This window comes from Dendrobates tinctorius, unplaced genomic scaffold (assembly GCF_039654945.1).
Source record: "Dendrobates tinctorius isolate UK_male_01 unplaced genomic scaffold, ASM3965494v1 ptg000254l, whole genome shotgun sequence".
Lineage (NCBI taxonomy): Eukaryota > Metazoa > Chordata > Amphibia > Anura > Dendrobatidae > Dendrobates > Dendrobates tinctorius.
Genome location: NW_027361921.1, coordinates 12,108,565 through 12,127,392, shown reverse-complemented (window position 1 = coordinate 12,127,392; position 18,828 = coordinate 12,108,565). Strand labels below are relative to the sequence as shown.

The window sequence follows — 18,828 nt, the reverse complement described above, 5'->3', positions numbered from 1 at the left end:
GAAGGTTTGAGAATCCTTGGGGATAGGGACTATTATGAAAAACTTGGGTGCGACACATCAGTTCAAATTTTCCTTGAATACAAGGAAAGGATTCAAACTGCCGCCCAAGTTTATTAGATAAAAGAGAAAAGAGTTTTTTGAACATTCAATACTGTCAGACTCCTTTCTTTTATTTTTTTACAAAAAATCCATAAGAACATTGATAACCCGCCTGGTCGCCCAATTATTTCTGGGATTAGTTCAATCACGGCAAACCGTTCCCACTACATCGACCTTTAGACGCAGAAGTATGTGATAACCTTGAATTCTTACCTTAGAGATTATACACATCATTAAAAAAATTGCCTCTCTAAAACCAATACCTGTTCTGTACCTTAGATGTAGGCTCTCTTTATTCAAATATACCCCATGTCTTGGGTCTAAAATCTGATGATAATTATTTGTCAAGACCCTACTATATTAACTGAACAGAAAAAAATCCTCCTTGATGGCATTGATTTTACATTAAAAAACAATGTTTTCACGTTTGAAGGTGTGGCCTATAAACAAATCAAGGACTGTGCAATGGGGACTCGTTTCACGTCCAGTTATGCCAACCTGTTTATGGGTCACTTTGAATCACTGTTTCTAGACAAATGTCCCCTCTCACCGCAGGACATATTTTTATAGGCGCTTTATTGACGATCTGTTTTTAATCTGGTCCAGGACCACTGAAGAGTTATCTCTTTTCATTGATAATTTGAACCTGAACCCACGGGGGGGCTCAGTTTTACCTCTACTATATCAGAGGTGGGTGTACAATTCTTAGATCTTTATATTCAAAGAGGTGAGGGTGGAATCGTGCACACCTCGACCCACTTCAAAACAGTCGATGTGAATAGTTACCTCACCTTCAATATTGGGCACTTACCAAGTTGGATCCTAAATGTGCTATACGGACAGTGCTGGCGCATCAGCAAAAATTGTAGCCTGAATCCAATTTTCTTAAGGAATCTAAAATCCTTAGAGATAGGTTTAAGAATAAAGGATACCCTAAGAAGGTTTAGGAGGATGCCTTTAATAGGGTTAAAAGGGAAACCCAGGAGTCTTGTCTGGAAAAAATGGATGCCAATAAATCTGGAAGGAATGTCAACACCAGCAGAGCTGAACATAGTCTGATTACAACTTATAATGAATCAACCAGAACACTGACAAAACTGCTGAATAAACATTGGTTCATCCTCAAAAATGATCCAGTCCTAGAAAAACACCTCCCAGGAAAATCTACAGTAACATCTATAGAAAAAATCGCTCCCTAAAAAACTTGGTTGCACCTAGTCTAATTTCCCTACAATTTATTATTATTATTATTATTATTTATTGTTATAGCGCCATTTATTCCATGGCGCTTTACAGGTAAGGAGGGGTATACATAAAAACAAGTACAATAATCTTAAACAATACAAATCATAACTGGTACAGGAGGAGAGAGGACCCTGCCCGCGAGGGCTCACAATCTACAAGATCCAGACAATGCACATCTACGGGCATGGGTTTCATTGGGTGCTTCAAATATGGAGCACCTAAGTGCCTATGTTGCGGTGCACTAGTCAACGGGGCTACAACATTTTCCTCTAGGACAACACGAGATACATTCCAGATGAAATTCAGGTAGAACGGTCAATACTCTTACGTTATTTATGTTTTGGAATGCACATGCAGCCTGCAATATGTGGGCCGCACGATTCAGGACATACATGTACACCTCAATAAACACAGGCAAAATATAAAAAATGGGTTTCTACAACACAGCGTTTCAAAACACTTCCTAACTGAACATCAGAAAGATCATAAACAATTAAAGGTGACAATCATTGACCACATCTCTGACACCGTAAATGACAGGTACAGACAACTCATCAATAGGGAAAGTTACTGAAATTTCAAGTTGGGTTGTTTACACCCTGAGGGCCTCAATCTTAATCTTGAAAATGTGTTTTTTTTTTAATTTGATTTTTCCATTGTTCAACGCTTTTTATCCTATGTTTAAGGGAAAAGATACTTTTTTCATTTAGATTCCCTGAGATCTCTGATCAACACCGTATAATTTTGCTTTTTTATTCCATGTTGTCAACTTTTGAGAGAGTCATACTTATTTTACCATTGGTTAACAGTTACTAAAAAATTAAAATATGAAGAAAAAAAACTTAGCTTTTGAATATGCAATTTTAACTTCCCCGCTTTTTTGTTGATACATCAGCAGAAATATTTTTAAATAACAAAAACACGGAAAGGGAAGAAAAAAAAACAAACCTTTTATAATTTTTCCATGTTCATTTGCCTTTTATTTTGTATTGTTTTTTGTTTCTTAGATGTAATAAATACACTTCTACCCATTTAATACCCCATTATCCTGAATTGAAACCTTCTCTTTTCTCAACCAACTATTGTATGCAGTTATCAACCTATTTGCTTTCAAGCTGGGAAGGGGTTAATTTGTCTAAATTAGGTAATTGATTTAGCTCTCTTTAAATACCCCTTGTTTGTTAGGGCCCTACCAAACAGGCAGCTTCACCAGCGATCAGCACCAGCGACACGCGGGTAACAAGTGACGCACGTCGCTTAGTTACCCACTGTGTACCTTAATTAGTGGTGCAGGGAGCTGGTAACCAAGGTACAAATCGGGTTTCCAAGCGGCGCGCGGCACTTAAAAACCAGATGTGTACCTTGGTTACCAGCTCCCTGCACCAGCGCGCTGGTAACTAAGGTACACATCGGGTTTCTAAGCGCCGATGTGTACCTTAATTACCAGCGCCAGCTCGCTGATCGTTGGTCTCCCGCCTGCCACACGCAGCGATGCGTGCTGGCCAGCGGGAGACCAGCGATCAAAAAAATGTCCTGGCCATTCCAGGACGATCAGTGATACCCGGCAGGGGGGCCAGTCGCTGGTAAGTGTCACACACAGCGGTATCGCTGGTGAGATCGCTGTTGCGTCACAAAACTTGTGACTCAGCAGCCGATCTCGCTTGCGAGATTGCTGTGTGTGACGGGGGCTTTACACTAGTCACCACCTGATGAAGTCGGATTCACCGCCGAAAAGCTTTGTGAGGAGAGTAAAGAAGTTTCTTTACTATCTAAAACAAGTGTCTGTCTTGGTCTGAGCGCCCTAATCAGCCACACTTTTTCTTTCCTTGCATTTTACACCCTTCTGGGTGAGCGGCTTTGTGCAGCATGTTCCTAGCAGACTATCAACCATCCTGTAAGACCTGAAAGATGGAGGATCTGCGGTGACATCAGCATCACGTGATTTTCCATGTAACCGGCTAACCTCCGAACCTGGAAGCTGGGACAGTGAATAGTGCACGATAAGCACCACAGGCTCTGCAAATGTGGTTATTCCGGCAGCATAACTACGGCAGGTTAGTATACTTTGTTCTTTACCTCCTCCACTTTGCCACCAGGAATCACACCAGGAGCACGCCCTCCTCTCTCCTATTTTTGTTTCTGATTTCACTGGCGACCAGGATTGATCTTCGGTTTCAATAGCGCTCCAAGGAGGCTAGGCAGGAGAGGAGACCTTTTCACTCAGCACCCAGTTTTCAAAGGATTATTGTTTCTCATAACTCTGCTTCTTCCTCAGAGCCCATGCAAGTTGACCGGGTGGACTTGGCGAAGCAGCGCCAGAAGGTGCACCGCTCTGACGGGAAGTGTTTCTACTGTGGCAGTTCCGAACATTTGATCTGCTTCTGTCTTGAGAGGTCAGGAAACTCCAGAGCCTAGGGTCTGTAGGAGAGGCAATCTTGGGCGAAAATCGTTCCTCTTCTTCTCTGCTAATGTCTGTGGCCTTGTCCTTCAGCACCGTCAGCTTCTCGGAGACTGCTTATCTGGATTCCAGGTCTGCTAGGAATTTAATTCAGCAAAGCGTGGTGGACCGTTTCCAGATTCCTGTTCGGCACCTTCACAACCCTGTACTGATTACCTCCATGGATGGCAAAGCCCTGACAGAGCCCATTCGTTTCCAGACTGAGCCAGTGGAGCTTCGGGTAGGTCTGACACACACAGAAAATTTGTTTAATGTGTTGCCTGGTTTGTCTCACCCCTTGCTTCTAGGTTTATCCTGGCTTCAAGCAGACAAGCCTGTGATGAATTGGAGGACCGATGAGATTCTGCGCTGGGGAGACTCTTGTTTCAACAAATGTCTCGCTTCTGTCCGTCCAGCTCACCGTTCTGACCCGCCATCCTCCCTGCGGGGTTTACCATCTTCTTACTGGTCATTTTCAGACGTCTTCGATAAGAAAGAAGCTGAGATGTTGCCACCCCAAAGGCCATATGACTGTCCCATTGAACTGCTACCAGCGACGTCCCCTCCTCGGGGTCAAATCTATCCATTGTCCCAGGCAGAGACCCAAGCCATGTCGGAGTATATCAAGGAGAACTTGGCTAGAGGGTTCATCCAGAAGTTGTCTTCTCTGGCGGGCGCATGTTTCTTTTTCGTCACGAAGAAGGACGGGTCTCTACGGCCCTGTATTGATTACAGGGGTTTAAACCAGATCACGGTCAAAAACAGATATCCATTGCCACTTATTTCAGAATTGTTTGACAGTCTCGGGGAGGCAACATTTTCACCAAATTGGATCTCAGGGGTGCCTACAATCTGATTCACATATGCCAGGGAGACGAGAGGAAGACGGCCTTCAACACCTGAGATGGTCACTATATATCAGGTTATGCCATTTGGGCTTAGCCATAACCCTGCTGTTTTCCAAGAGTTTGTGAATGATATTTTTAGGGATTTTCTGTATTCTTGTGTTGTTGTCTACTTGGATGACATTTTGATCTACACTCCAGACTTGGCCACACATCGGAGAAACGTCCGCCAGATTCTTCAGATACTTCGGGAGAACAGGCTGTACGCCAACTTTGAGAAGTGTGTCTTCGAGCAGCCTTCTTTGCCATTCCTCTGTTACACTGTCTCGTCTAGTGGTCTGAAGATGGATCCTGAAAAGTTGGCCTCTATCCTCAAATGGCCCCGGCCGAATGGGGTTAAAGCGATTCAACGGTTCCTGGGATTCGCTAACTATTACTGTCAATTTATGCCACATTTCTCGTCTCGAGTGGCTCCCATCTCTGCTCTGGCCCGAAAAGGCGCCAATTACAAGGATTGGACTACGGAGGGAGAGGAGGCGTTCACTTCCCTAAAAAAGGCCTTCTCTTCCAAGCCCGTGCTCCATGGGCCGATTGCAGACAAAAAGTTCTTCCTCGATGTGGATGCTTCCTCCATAGGCGCTGGAGCGGTTCTCACCCAGAAGTCTTCGTCGGGGCTGTTGGTCCCTTGCGTTTTTTTCTCAAAGGTTTTTCTGCTTCTGAGAGAAATTATTCCATCGGGGATAGGGAGTTCCTGGCCATCCAACTTGCCCTAAAAGAGTAGCGTTATCTTCTCGAGGGAGCAGTTCACCAGGTCATCATTTTTGCCGTTCATAAGAATCTCGCTTATCTCTAGTCTGCGCAACGGTTGAATCCACATCAAGCCAGATGGTCTCTGTTTTTTGAACGATATAATTTTGTTCTTCATTTTCACCCTGCCAGTAAGAACATCAAGGCCGATGCTCTCTCCAGGTCCTTTACGCCTCCTGACTTGAAGGAGGAACCTCAACAACACATCATTGAGCCCTCCCGAATGGTGACAGCAGATTGCGTCAATCTGTGTCAGATTCCCCCAGGTAAGACATTGGTAGGTAGATCGGACAGAAGGCGAGTTCTTCGCTGGGGCCACTCTGGGCAGAGGAAGACTTTGCAACTTCCCGTTACTATTGGTGGCCTACCATGAGCAAAGACATCTTGGAATGCGTCTCGGCTTGTCCCTCCAGCGCCCAAAATAAAACTGTGAAGCATCTTCCATCCGGACATCTCCTGCTGCTTCCCGTCCCTTTAGTCCTTTGGCAACACATTGCTATGGACTTTATTATGGACCTCCCCATCTCTTCTGGCTGCTTCGTTATCTGGGTTGTGGTGGACCATTTTTCCAAGATGGCTCACTTTATCCCTCTGCCTGGTCTTCATTCTGCTTCTGAACTTGCTGACTACTTCATCCAACATATTTTTACTTCATCCAACATATTTTCCGTCTCCATGGGATTCCTCTTCACATTGTGTCCGATAGAGGTGTCCAATTCACTTTGAGGTTTTGAAGGGCGATCTGTAAACTAATGAACATGGAGTTGGATTTCTCTTCAGCGTATCATCCACAATCCAATGATCAGGTGGAGAGAATCAATCAGATCATGTCCGGGTTCCTGCGTCACTTCAACAATATTCATCACAATGACTGGGTCAAGTTGTAACCGTGGGCAGAATTCTCCTACAATAATCATGTGAGTGAGTCTTCTGTTAAGTCTCCCTTCCAGATTGTGTTTGGACTCCAACCCGCAATCCTTCTTCTTGTTGTCATGGTTTGAACAGGGTTCATGCCCTGCCCTCTCAGGGTTAATTGTATGTGGCCTCCTTTTGGATCTGTGAGGGATATTTATACCCACTCTGAACCAGGATTCTCTGTCAGTTATACTTTCATTCTGGCTGTGTGTCTGACCTCCTGGTGTGCGTGTGCATACTGCGTTTGTTTGACTTCTTTCCATGTATGACCTGGATTGTTTACTCTCTCAGCTTCTCTGCTTGGTGTCTCTCGTTGTTTGATTTCCTCAGTTCTGACTTTCTGGCCTGTCTGTTCTGACTTCGCTTCCATGCGTCTCTTTTGGTACTTCATTGCTCGGTTCAGCTCCCTGACCTTCGGCTTTCTCCTGACTATCCTTCCGTCTCACCCCCGGTACCTCATTGACCTCCAAGTTTTCACCTCGGCACGTTTGACTTCTCTCCGGCGCCGTCCGGCTCCACTGCACTCCGGCGCCTGTCTCCACCCTCGGCCACTCCCCTTCAGTCACGTGGTTCAGGTCCTGCTCGCTGCCTGGTGAGTTCTCCGCCACTCTACTCGTGTCTCCCTTACTGCGGCGAGCCTCCTGCCTTCCAGCAGGTACACCCGGGGTTCGTAACACCTGTCTCTGGGTCCTCGGGCATTCCAGGCGCAGATACTCTTGTTGAAGATTTCTCCAAGGTGTGGAGCGACACCAAGACTGCCCAAGAGAATGTGTTGCAGCGTATGAAGAGATTTTCCGATAGGAGACGTCTGGATGCTTCGACTTTTCAGCCTCGTGACAAAGTGCGCTCTCCTCCAGGTACATTCGTTTGAAGATGCCATCTTATAAACTGGGACCTCGTTTCATTGGTTCTTTTGAGGTCTTAAAATAAATTAATTCAGTCTCCTACAAGTTGAAATTGCCTGCCTCATTACGTGTGCCTAATTCTTTTCACGTTTCCCTCCTCAAACCAGTAATCTTGAGCTAATTTTTTATGGACCCGGGTATCACTCCTGATCCCGTCAGCGAGGAGGATGTTTTTGAGGTAGAAAATATTTTGGCCACGAAAAGGGTAAGGAGAAAGACCTTTTTCTTGGTGGACTGGAAGGACTTTGGTCCTAAGGAGAAGTTGTGGGAGCCCAAAGAAAATATCCGGGCCCCTCTCCTACTGGAGAGATATTTTGCAGGCTTGAAGAAGAGGGGGTGTAAAAAATATTTTCCACCTGATGCAAGTTCTTTGAAAAATATTTCCATGATTTGCTGTAGTATTACAACAAGGGAGACAGCTATTTATTTCGAAGCCGTCATCAGTTGATCTTCTGACAATGACTTACTTCAAATTCGTCATTCATGATGTAGTGAGAGGTGCGGTTTGTCAAGAGACAAATAATTTATAAACTGTGGCTTTCAGTGGGGTTATTACTGGTGCTCTAGTTTGCACAACTTTTATGGGCATCTATTCCTGCCATTAGGTTGTACAAATTATTTATTGGCTGAGATATGGACTTGCTTCGGTGTTTAGCTAGTTGGTCGCATAGAAAAAGTTTATGGAAAAACTACTTGCTGAGCATAAATTACATTTTTTGTTATATATGGGTCAGTGTGTAGATTTGTACTGTATATAGGGGGGCTCTTTGTGGGTTCATACAGTTTATAGGGGGTGTCAGAATACTTACTTTTGCTCAATATTAAGTAATACAATAATATTAATGTAAAAAAGGCGGCACGGTGGCTCAGTGGTTAAAACTGCAGCCTTGCAGAGCTGGAGTCCTGGGTTCAAACATCTCTAAAAAGAGTTTGTTTGTTCTCCCCATGTTTGCGTGGGTTTCCTCCGGGTTCTCCAGTTTTCTCCCACATTCCAAAGACTTAGGCCAGGTTGATACTGCGTTAAGGCAGCCCGTTCAACGATTTATCTGCGCTAGCGGTGACGGAGCCTCAGACGCTGCAGACCGCGTCCGAGGCTCCGTCACTGAATGACGACACACCACGAAGCATGCCGCTTTACGGCATGCGTCGCGATGCGCCCGATAGTGAGGATCAATGGCAGCATTAACGGACTGCGCTACACCATGTTATGCCGCGGTGTAACGCAGTCCGTCTAACGGACTGCCATAACGCAGTGTGACCCCGGTTTACTGATAGGGAATTTAGATTGTCCCATCGGGGACAACTATGATAATATGTGCAAATTGTCAAACGCTGCAGAATATGTTAGCGCTATATAAAAATAAAGATTATTATTAATAATTATTAAAATGAATATGTTAATATTATTGTTGAGCAGAATCTATTTCAGCCTATTGGTTCGGACCTCCGCAACAGTTAACAGTAACAGAAAAGTTAATTGCCCACCTCTGTACTAAACCCCATGACCACAATGAGAAATTCACAGACTTTTATTTTTCTCAACTCTATTACACAAGACTGTTGGATGTATGTAGTGAAGGTTCTTGTTGGTAGCAGTATGGTTTTGTTTTGTTTGTTTTTTTAGACCAAGTGAAACATTAACTACATTACATTTAGATTGAAATAATAACAGAATGTTTAATAGCAAAGTATGGATTTTAAGTTGAGAAAGAAAAACTGATTCATTACCTCGTTTGTTCGACATCCTGCATTCTTTTGCTCCTTTAATTGCTGTAGGGAAACATACAAAGACAGATGGTATAATAAATAAAATAATTTTGTAATTATTGGATTTCTACATGACATTCAATCACTTTTAGAGACTCCTGTAATGTTACACAGGTCATATATGCAAATTAACTGTCCTGCACAATGAAAGGGGTAATGTTTGTCCTTGCAGAGAGTGACATGTTAAGCATGCCGAGATGAGGAGACTTTTAAGCGGCAATGCTTCTCTGGGAAATATGCAAATTGTCATGCCCGTCATGCTGCTTGCGCTGCATGATCCCAATTGTCATGCCTCATTGTCCCCAGGTCCGGGTCCCTGCGGGCGCCCCGCGGGTCTCGCCTGTGTGTACAGGCGCACCTCATGACTGTTATGCTGCAAGACGCCTAGAGCAGTGTGCATGCACGCCTTACCTTATGGCTGCACGCCGTTGCTAGGTAACCATCCGTCACTGTCTGATTCTGCAACCTCTTTATTCCTGGAACCCCTGATCATGTGACCTTTCCTATGTTCCAGCACTGTCTGATTATGCAATCCTCTGTATTCCTGGAACCCCTGATCATGTGACCTTTACTATGTTCCAGCACTGTCTGATTCTGCAATCCTCTGTATTCCTGGAACCCCTGATCATGTGACCTTCTCTATGGTCCAGCCAGTATGATCTAGCAACACTCTCTATGACCCAGGAGGATCTGAACCGGAAGTCGTTCCCTGGTCCTGACCCCGAAGTCCAGGTGCTATGGTGCTATATCAGACCGCCCCTTCCTATGGTTGGGGCCTGAGTATCGTGTTGCTTCCCTGTATGGCTGCTTGGTCTGCTCAGTCGCTCCCTGTATTCTGTGCCCCTGCACTCTGCCCTGTCGTGCGTCTCTGCACACACTCTGTGCTTGTACTCTGTCTCTTGTCTCGTGCCATGTCTTGTGTCGTCTCTCGTGCCATCTTTGTCCTTGCCTTGCTTTGCCTTGTAGTACTTTTGCTGTTCTCTGCCTTAGCCTGTTTTGCTATGTCTTGCCTAAGCTCTTCCTTGCCTTGTTGTTCGTCCTGTGTTCCGTGTCTAGTCTCAAGGCTCTGCCTTGACCCGGCTCTGGGCTTCGGCCTACGCTCCGCTGCTAGACTCTGTCCTCTGGTGCTCTCTAGCACACTCCCTGACTAGTCTCAAGGCTCTGCCTTGACCCGGCTCTGGTTTTCAGCCTATGCTCCGCTGCTAGTCCTATGTCTCTGTACCCTGCTCTGTGCTATTGCCTACGTTCCGCTCTCTCCCCTGAACTCTGCCCCTGGCATGCCCTCTGCATGCGCAGGACCTTGCCTTGAACTCTGTGTCTAGTCTCCGGTTTTCCTGCGCTCTTGCACCTCTCGTACCAGGCTTTGCCGTGCTGTCTCGCACGCATCTCTGTCCTGTACCTTTGCCTAGCCCTGCCTTGTGACTGCGTGCCCTCTTGCTCGTGCTTGGTCGCCCCGTGCCTGCCTGTTGTGCCTCAGCCGTGCCGCCTCTAGTCGTGCCCGCCTGTGTGGCACAGCCGTGCTCGCCGTCCAGTGCTATTGTGGTTTCCGTCTGTCTGTGCCTCAGCCGTGCGCCTCTAGTCGTGCCCGCCTGCTTGTGCCTATAGCCGGTACCGCCTGCCGGTGCCCCTGTCGTGGTTTCCGTGCTCCCTTGCACTCACGCTGTTTCTCGCACTGTGCATTTCCGTGCTACTCTTGCACAAGTCTTTTGCTATCCTTGTTCTGTCCTGAACCTTGTCTCTCTGTCGTGTTCTGAGTTCTATGACCTGTCATGAATCTTTGTCTTGCTTGTACCTTGTTCTGTGCTCTGCTCTTTGTCTTGAACCCTGACCTTGGCGTGCCCCTTTGCACGCGCAGGACATCAGTCCTGACCTTCAAGGCCCAACATGTTCTCTAGCACGTGTGGGACCCGCTGCTAGCCTTGTTCCCTGGCGTGCCACCTAGCACGGCCAGGACCATTCTTTGTACCGTGCCCCTGGCGTGCCTATAGCACGCGCAGGACCTTGAATCTTGAATCCTGGCGACTCCTCTATCGCGCCCAGGACGTTGGACCTTGAACCCTGGCGTGTCTCCTATACACGCACCTTGCCTAGTGTGTTGAACCCTGCCTTGCACCTTGCCTTGGACCCTGGCGTGTCCCTAGCACGCACCCTGCCTTGAACTTTGCCTGGAACCCCGGTTTGCCTGCAGGATGCCCAGATCCTGCCGATCGCCATCAGAGGTCCGGAACCTGATGACCCTGTTGATCGTTGCCTGCTGTCCGCAGTCCGACGTCATCGTGCCTTTGCCTGTACCCAGGCATGCCATCTAGCACGTACCATGCCATGGACCTTGGCGTGCCCTTGCACGCACCTTGCTGTGTTTTCCCTGTGTTATCACATCTTGCACCTGATGTTACCCTGAAGTTGTCCTTAATAAAGATACAGTTGTGGCCAAAAGCATGGACACCCCTGCAATTCTGTCAGATAATACTCAGTTTCTTCCCGAAAATGATTGCAAACACAAATTCTTTGGTATTATTATCTTCATTTAATTTGTCTTAAATGAAAAAACACAAAAAGAATTGTTCTAATGTAAAGCCAAATTGGATATAATTCCACACCAAACATAAAAAAGAGGGTGGACAAAAGTATTGGCACTGTTCGAAAAATCATGTGATGCTTCTCTAATTTGTGTAATTAACAGAGCACCTGTAACTTACCTGTGGCACCCAACAGGTGTTGGCAATAACTAAATCACACTTGCAGCCAGTTGACATGGATTAAAGTTGACTCAATCTCTGTCCTTGTGTGTACCACATTGAGCATTGAGAAAAGAATGAAGACCAAAGAACTGTCTGAGGACTTGAGAAACCAAATTGTGAGGAAGCATGAGCAAGCTCAAGGCTACAAGTCCATCTCCAAAGACCTGAATGCTCCTGTGTCTACCGTGCGCAGTGTCATCAAGAAGTTTAAAGCCCATGGCACTGTGGCTAACCTCCCTAGATGTGGACGGAAAAGAAAAATTGACAAGAGATTTCAACGCAAGATTGTGCGGAAGTTGGATAAAGAAACTCGACTAACATCCAAACAAGTTCAAGCTGCCTTGCAGTCCGAGGGTACAACAGTGTCAACCCGTACTATCCGTCGGGGTCTGAATGAAAAGGGACTGTATGGTAGGAGACCCAGGAAGACCCCACTTCTTACTCCCAAGACATAAAAAAGCCAGGCCGGAGTTTGCCAAAACTTACCTGAAAAAGCCTAAAACGTTTTGGAAGAATGTTCTCTGGTCAGATGAGACAAAAGTAGAGTTTTTTGGGCAAAGGCATCAACATAGAGTTTACAGGAGAAAAAAAGGCATTCAAAGAAAAAAACACGGTCCCTACAGTCAAACATGGCTGAGGTTCCCTGATGTTTTGGGGTTGCTTTGCTGCCTCTGGCACTGGACTGCTTGACCGTGTGCATGACATTATGAAGTCTGAAGACTACGAAAAAATTTTGCAGCATAATGTAGGGCCCAGTGTGAGAAAGCTGGGTCTCCCTCAGAGGTCATGGGTCTTCCAGCAGGACAATGACCCAAAACACACTTCAAAAAGCACTAGAAAATGGTTTGAGAGAAAGCACTGGAGACTTCTAAGGTGGCCAGCAATGAGTCCAGACCTGAATCCCATAGAACACCTGTGGAGAGATCTAAAAATGGCAGTTTGGAGAAGGCACCCTTCAAATATCAGGGACCGGGAGCAGTTTGCCAAAGAAGAATGGTCTAAAATTCCAGCAGAGCATTGTAAGAAACTCATTGATGGTTACCGGAAGTGGTTGGTCCCAGTTATTTTGGCTAAAGGTTGTGCAACCAAGTATTAGGCTGAGGGTGCCAATACTTTTGTCTGGCCCATTTTTGGAGTTTTGTATGAAATGATCAATGTTTTGCTTTTTGCTTCATTATCTTTTGTGTTTTTTCATTTAAGACAAATTAAATGAAGATAATAATACCAAAGAATTTGTGATTGCAATCATTTTCAGGAAGAAACTGAGTATTATCTGACAGAATTGCAGGGGTGTCAATACTTTTGGCCACAACTGTACCTTGAACTTACGTCTTGTCTTGTTTCCTGCACGTCCCTGGTCATCAGACACTCATATTGTGTCTTCCTTGAGCCGGCCGTCTAGTCCCAGCAGTCGTGGTGGCTCACCCCCTTGGTCTTGCCCCTGACACTCCCTGTATAGAGGGTGGCTCCTCACAAGGTCAGCTCGCCCTCGTTGGTTGGTTGCCACGACCCAGAGGGTCCACTCTAAAGAAAAGTCGACTCAGCTGAAGCTGACTCCTCACACAAATTGTCTCTTCAGAGAGGAAGAGGACTAGAACTCTATAGGAAGTAGCTATCCTAGAAGTCAATGTCGATCCTATGTCATGTGGCAAGGCTCATTAAACGGCCGACATTGACTTTTAGGATCGCTACTTACTATTGGCGGCACTAGAGTTCTAGTTCTCTTCCTCTCTGAAGAGACAATTTGCACAATGAAAGAAACTTTACCACAAGTTCCGCCTATAAGTCAATGTCTGATGTAAACTTCCTCTCAGTATGTCTTTGGAATGTGGGAGGAAACCGGAGAACCCGGAGGAAACCCACGCAAACACGGGGAGAACATACAAACTCCTTGCAGAAGTTGTCCTTGGTGGCATTTGAACCCAGGACCCCAGCGCTGCAAGGCTGCAGTGCTAACCACTGAGCCACCGTGCTGACCAAATATATTTATTAAATCAGAAAATCATATATGCCTACAAGTCACAAATCAAGAGAAAATCATACAAAGACCTAGTGCCTAAAATAACAAAACTTTATTTAAATTGCCATTACAAATTGTCAAATAACGGCATGTCACACTATCTAACCTGCATGGCCATTTGAAGTAACTGTGCATGATGTTCAGCCTCTGAAGAGGGCTAGCTGGACAGACGTGGATAACAGTAATGCTATCACTAGGGGGCGCCATACTGACCCTCAAAAGGTACATAGGTTTTGAGTGAGGCACAATTTGTAATACGTTTAATTTACAACAGCATTTCTTTACATGATTTCTACAGCATTACCTATATGTTCTATGGCAGCACCCCATTAACTTAGGATGTGACCTCACTGTATACTAATACTGATCAGAGTTAGGCCTTTAATGTGTTGAATTTTTTCTTGATCAAGACCCCACTATTCCACCACTTCAAAAGAACTTCAAAAGGGAGACCTTGGATTTAATTTCGAAAAACAATTATTTTGCATACCAAGGTGGCACCTGTGAATGTCAATCTATTGATCGTTGTGTTTGGATACTTTTTTATTTACATCAACGCACTAAAAAATATATTATCGTGTATACAATGTACATTGCTGTTTTATTCTTTGTATGGGATGGTGCGGAGATATCACCTGATTCTATCTAAAAACAAGTAATAATTAGTGATGAATCGAGCAGTGCTGAGTATCGCGTGGTGCTCGAGGGCTCGGGTCCCCCAGCGGCGCACTGAAGCCCGGTATTCCTTCTCTACACCTCCATCTCTCATTCTACCCCTCAACCCTGCAGAAAAATGCTTGCGTTTCCTATTCACTGCCGTTAGGCTCGCTACCCGAGTCGAGCACGTCTGAGCGGCGTCCAATGTGCTCAACTCGAGAACCGAGCACTTGAGCATTTCAGCACTCGATCATCACTGGTAATAATCTATAGGGGATTTGTCTTACTTTCAACTATGCATAAGCACCAAATTGAGTTTTTAGATCTGGTTGTCAGCCAAAGTGTCAGCCAATTAATAACAGATATACATTTACTAACAGTTACCTTCCATACCGTAGTAATCACATAAAAAACTATTGAATAACATTCAATGTCGCTTCTAAAAAAAGATTAAAAAAAACTATTACTGGGATTTGCAATTGTGAATAAGGTCCTGAGAAAGAGAGGGAGAGGGGATTTGCAATTAAAAGCCATTTCCCATTAATTAATGGTGGGGAGCCGGCTGTCAATCAGCATGACATCGACACCCGGACCACAGAACAGACCGGTAGAGAAGGTGCTGCTCTGTTGAAATGACAAGAAACTGAGCAGCGAAATCGCTGGCTGAGCCAGCCTAGATGGGACCTGTGCAGAACAAGCAGGTATTGAGCAAAAGAGTTTAATAAGCGGTTTGTTAGAGTTCCATCAGTTTAGTGTGTCTGTTCTTATCATCAGAGATTGGTCAGGAGTTTTATCAGTATTTCCCGGAAGGAAAAACAAAAAAAGCAGAATGAAGTTTTCGCAAACTTCTCCTATCATATAGTCCATGAATAACGAACATTTAAGAGATGGCATTTAAGGGATGTCTGATATTTTTAATGGACCCATAGATTTTAATTTGATCAGAGTCGTGGATCAAAATTGGACATGTCTCCATGATTTTGTGTACCACTCAAATATACATGGACATATGAAGAGCCTCAAAGACTAGAATAGGTACCAGTTCTACTGTGACATAAATGGGATAGAACTCGTACACGAAAAAAATGAAATCCAAATGAGACTAGTCACATATTTTAAAAATGGTATTTACCTACAGATTAGCACTATGAAAGCCAATACCTTTTTTAGCATCCAGATTCCATTTAATGGGATATTATTCAACAGCTAAAGTATGCAAATCTTTCAACATAATTAAATTTAAAAGAAATCTGTTACTAGGTTTTTGCTCCACCATCTAAGAGCAGCATGATGTAGGGGTAGAGACCACAATTCCAGCAATGTATTACTTACTGGGCTGATTGCTGTCTTTTTGATAAAATCACAGTTTTATCTGCTGAATATCTAGCAGTTCTCTTGAATACTGAGCTCTGTGTAACCCGTTCACACCAATGATTGACAGTTGTCTGCTCATGTACAGTATACACAAAAAGCTACAGTCAGTGGTGGGGGTGGAGTTATACAGAGCTCATGAATATGCTTTACTACCACAAGCAGCCCAGTAAGAGATACATAGCTGGAATCAGTGTCTCTACCCCTACATCATGCTGCTGTTAGATTAGGTGGCAAAAACCTTGTGACAGATCCCCTTTATGAGAATCGCGAACAAAGGAACACCAAATCCCCTACTACTTTTGATTAACAATGATAAGTTGTTAGCAAATGCAATTTTGCTTACTAGTTGCAGTGTTTAAATAATTTAGTAAAACTTCATTCCACATTTATATTTCTCTTAAGGTGGGAGTCACATTAGCGTATAAAAAAATTTGGTTTGATGTTGATCAAGAAAAGTAGCACGAGCGTCATCCATATAACATGCATAAGCAATTCGTAAGCAATATATATATATATATATATATATATATATATATATATATATATATATATACAGTGGGGGAAATAAGTATTTGATCCCTTGCTGATTTTGTAAATTTGCCCACTGACAAAGACATGAACAGTCTATAATTTTAAGGGTAGGTTAATCTCAACATTGAGAGATAGAATATCAAGAATAAAATACAGAAAATCATATTGTATAAATTATATACATTTATTTGCATTTTGCAGTGAGAAATAAGGTATTTGATTCCTCTGGCAAGCAAGAATTAATACTTGGTGGCAAAAATTTTGTGGGCAAGCACAGCAGTCAGACTTTATTTGCAGTTGATGATGAGGTTTACACACATGTCAGGAGGAGGAATTTTGGTCCACTCCTCTTTGCAGATCATCTCTAAATCATTAAGATTTTGAGGCTGATGCTTGGCTACTCAGAGCTTCAACTCCCTCCATAAGTATTCAATGGGATTAAGGTCTGGAGACTGGCTAGGGCACTCCATGACCTTAATGTGCTTCATTTTGAGCAACTCCTTTGTTACTTTGGTGTGTTTTGGGTTATTGTCTTACTGGAAGACCCAGCCACGAGCCAGTTTTAATGTCCTGACAGAGGGAAGGAGGTTGTCTCTCAGGATTTTACGGTACATGGCTTCATCCATTCTTCCACTGAAATGGTGAAGTAGTCCTGCGCCCTTAGCAGAGAAACACCCATAAAACATAATGTTTCAACCTCCATGCTTGACAGTGGGGACGGTGTTCTTTGGGTCCAAACACGGCAATTTGAGTTAATGTCTTTGTAAGTGCATTGAGCTTTAGGCTGGTTTGCTGTTAAAGGGAAAAAAATGTGTGAAGGAGCTGAGTGTGACCAGAGCATAAGTGCGAGCGGAAGTAAGTGTGTGACTTGTGATTCAGTGACTTTGGATTCAGGGAGTTTAAAAGGGAGGAATTACTAAATTGCTGTTTGTATTTATAAATACTTTACTTTTTTTTTTTACTTAACATTTATGTCTGGTGCAATCCCCATTAGGAAATGAGCTCCATTATTGACAATGCCATCCAGTATACATCTTGCCAAATGTATGCAATCCTTAAACAGCCGGTCAAAGGTGCATACTGCTGTGCAAGACGTGTGGACGTTGTGCATTTGGAAGCCCAGTTACTGGATCTAAAGGTGCAGCTGGCAACACTGAGATCCATAGACAATATGGAAAGGAGTCTGCTGCTCACTGAGCAGCAGCTCACTGGGATAGATGAGGGGGAGAATGGTAGCATAGAGCTACAGGACAGTAAGGCAGCTAGCTGGGTGAGTTAGAAGGTGGGGTGTTGTGAGTTCATTTTTCCCTTCACCATTGAGGTCTGATGAACTCCCTCCTCTGGTGAAGGAAGGTAGTGAGGCTGATTACCAAACACCTGGGCAGCTAGATGATGACTGGGTGGCTGGAATTGAGGACTGGATATAAGGCTGCCGACGCACTTCTGCCTTGCTGGTGATCCTGCTGGATTCTTGGAGACCAGTCTGATTCCTGCGTCTCAAAGCTAAGTTTTTCTGCTCTGCTTTGTACTCTTCAGTTTTGTTTTTGTTTTGCCTTGTTTTTTGGGAGTTCTGCCATCCCCGGCCGGGGGTGAGCTGAATTCCATTTTTGTCTCTGATCTTTTGCTCTGTCTTCAGAATATACCTGAGTGCTGATATAGTCTTTTGAAGCCTAGCGACTTCAGGGCCTGTTTTTCCTATCAGTCGGTTGGCTCATTTTGGATAGGGTTTTTGCGGATGGCAGACAGCAGCTTTCCTATCCTGTCCTATTTAGTTAGCTTGGGCCCCATCATTTGCTCAACCTATCTTTCTATCTGTGTTAGTGTTTTCATCTTGCTTTACCGTCATTATATGTTGGGGGCTGCCTATTGCTTTGGGGTCTGCTCTGGGGCAGTTTAGTTTTTCCCCTTTCTGTCTTTAGGCTATGTAGTTCTCCGGCTGTGATCGAGGGGTCTAGGACACCGTAGGAACCCCCCACGGCTACTGCTAGTTGTTGTTGATAGGTTCAGGGGTCTGCAATCCGATAGCTGCCAACCTCTCTGGTTTTTCTGGACTTAGCTAGTATTTTGTTTTTTCCTCCTTCGGTGACTCATCATAACAGCGGGGTAGAGAGAAGAGTGCCAGGGAGGCTAGTCCTGATCTGGCACACCACAATAAATTTGCTAAGTTGGCGGAAGAGGGGGGTGTCAGTACAGGGGTAGCACTTCTGCGGCAAGGTATGTTCTCTGTAAGCCAGAGGAGTGCCTGCTCCAGTAAGGAGGGAAATAGGAGAGCAGGGCAGGCCAGATAAGTGCTAGTAGTGGGGGACTCAATTATTAGGGGAACAGATAGGGCAATCTGTCACAAAGACAGGGATCGTTGAACAGTGTGCTGCTTACCTGGCACTCGAGTCCAACACATCGCTGATCGGGTTGACAGATTACTGGGAGGGGCTGGGGAGGACCCAGTGGTCATGGTGCACATTGGCACAAATGACAAAGTTAAAGG

The 18,828-nt window shown here is 44.7% G+C and overlaps 1 protein-coding gene across 4 annotated transcripts in view; it reads right to left on the bottom strand.

The window, feature by feature from the left end:
• STAT1 (signal transducer and activator of transcription 1) overlaps window positions 1-18,828 on the bottom strand; it is a 630,302-nt gene that overhangs the window by 313,686 nt on the left and 297,788 nt on the right. For all 4 annotated transcript variants that reach the window (XM_073558164.1, XM_073558167.1, XM_073558166.1 and 1 more), the window contains exon 14: window positions 8,982-9,023. In XM_073558164.1, the coding sequence (XP_073414265.1) occupies window positions 8,982-9,023 (42 nt within the window). The remainder of the gene's footprint in view (window positions 1-8,981; window positions 9,024-18,828) is intronic.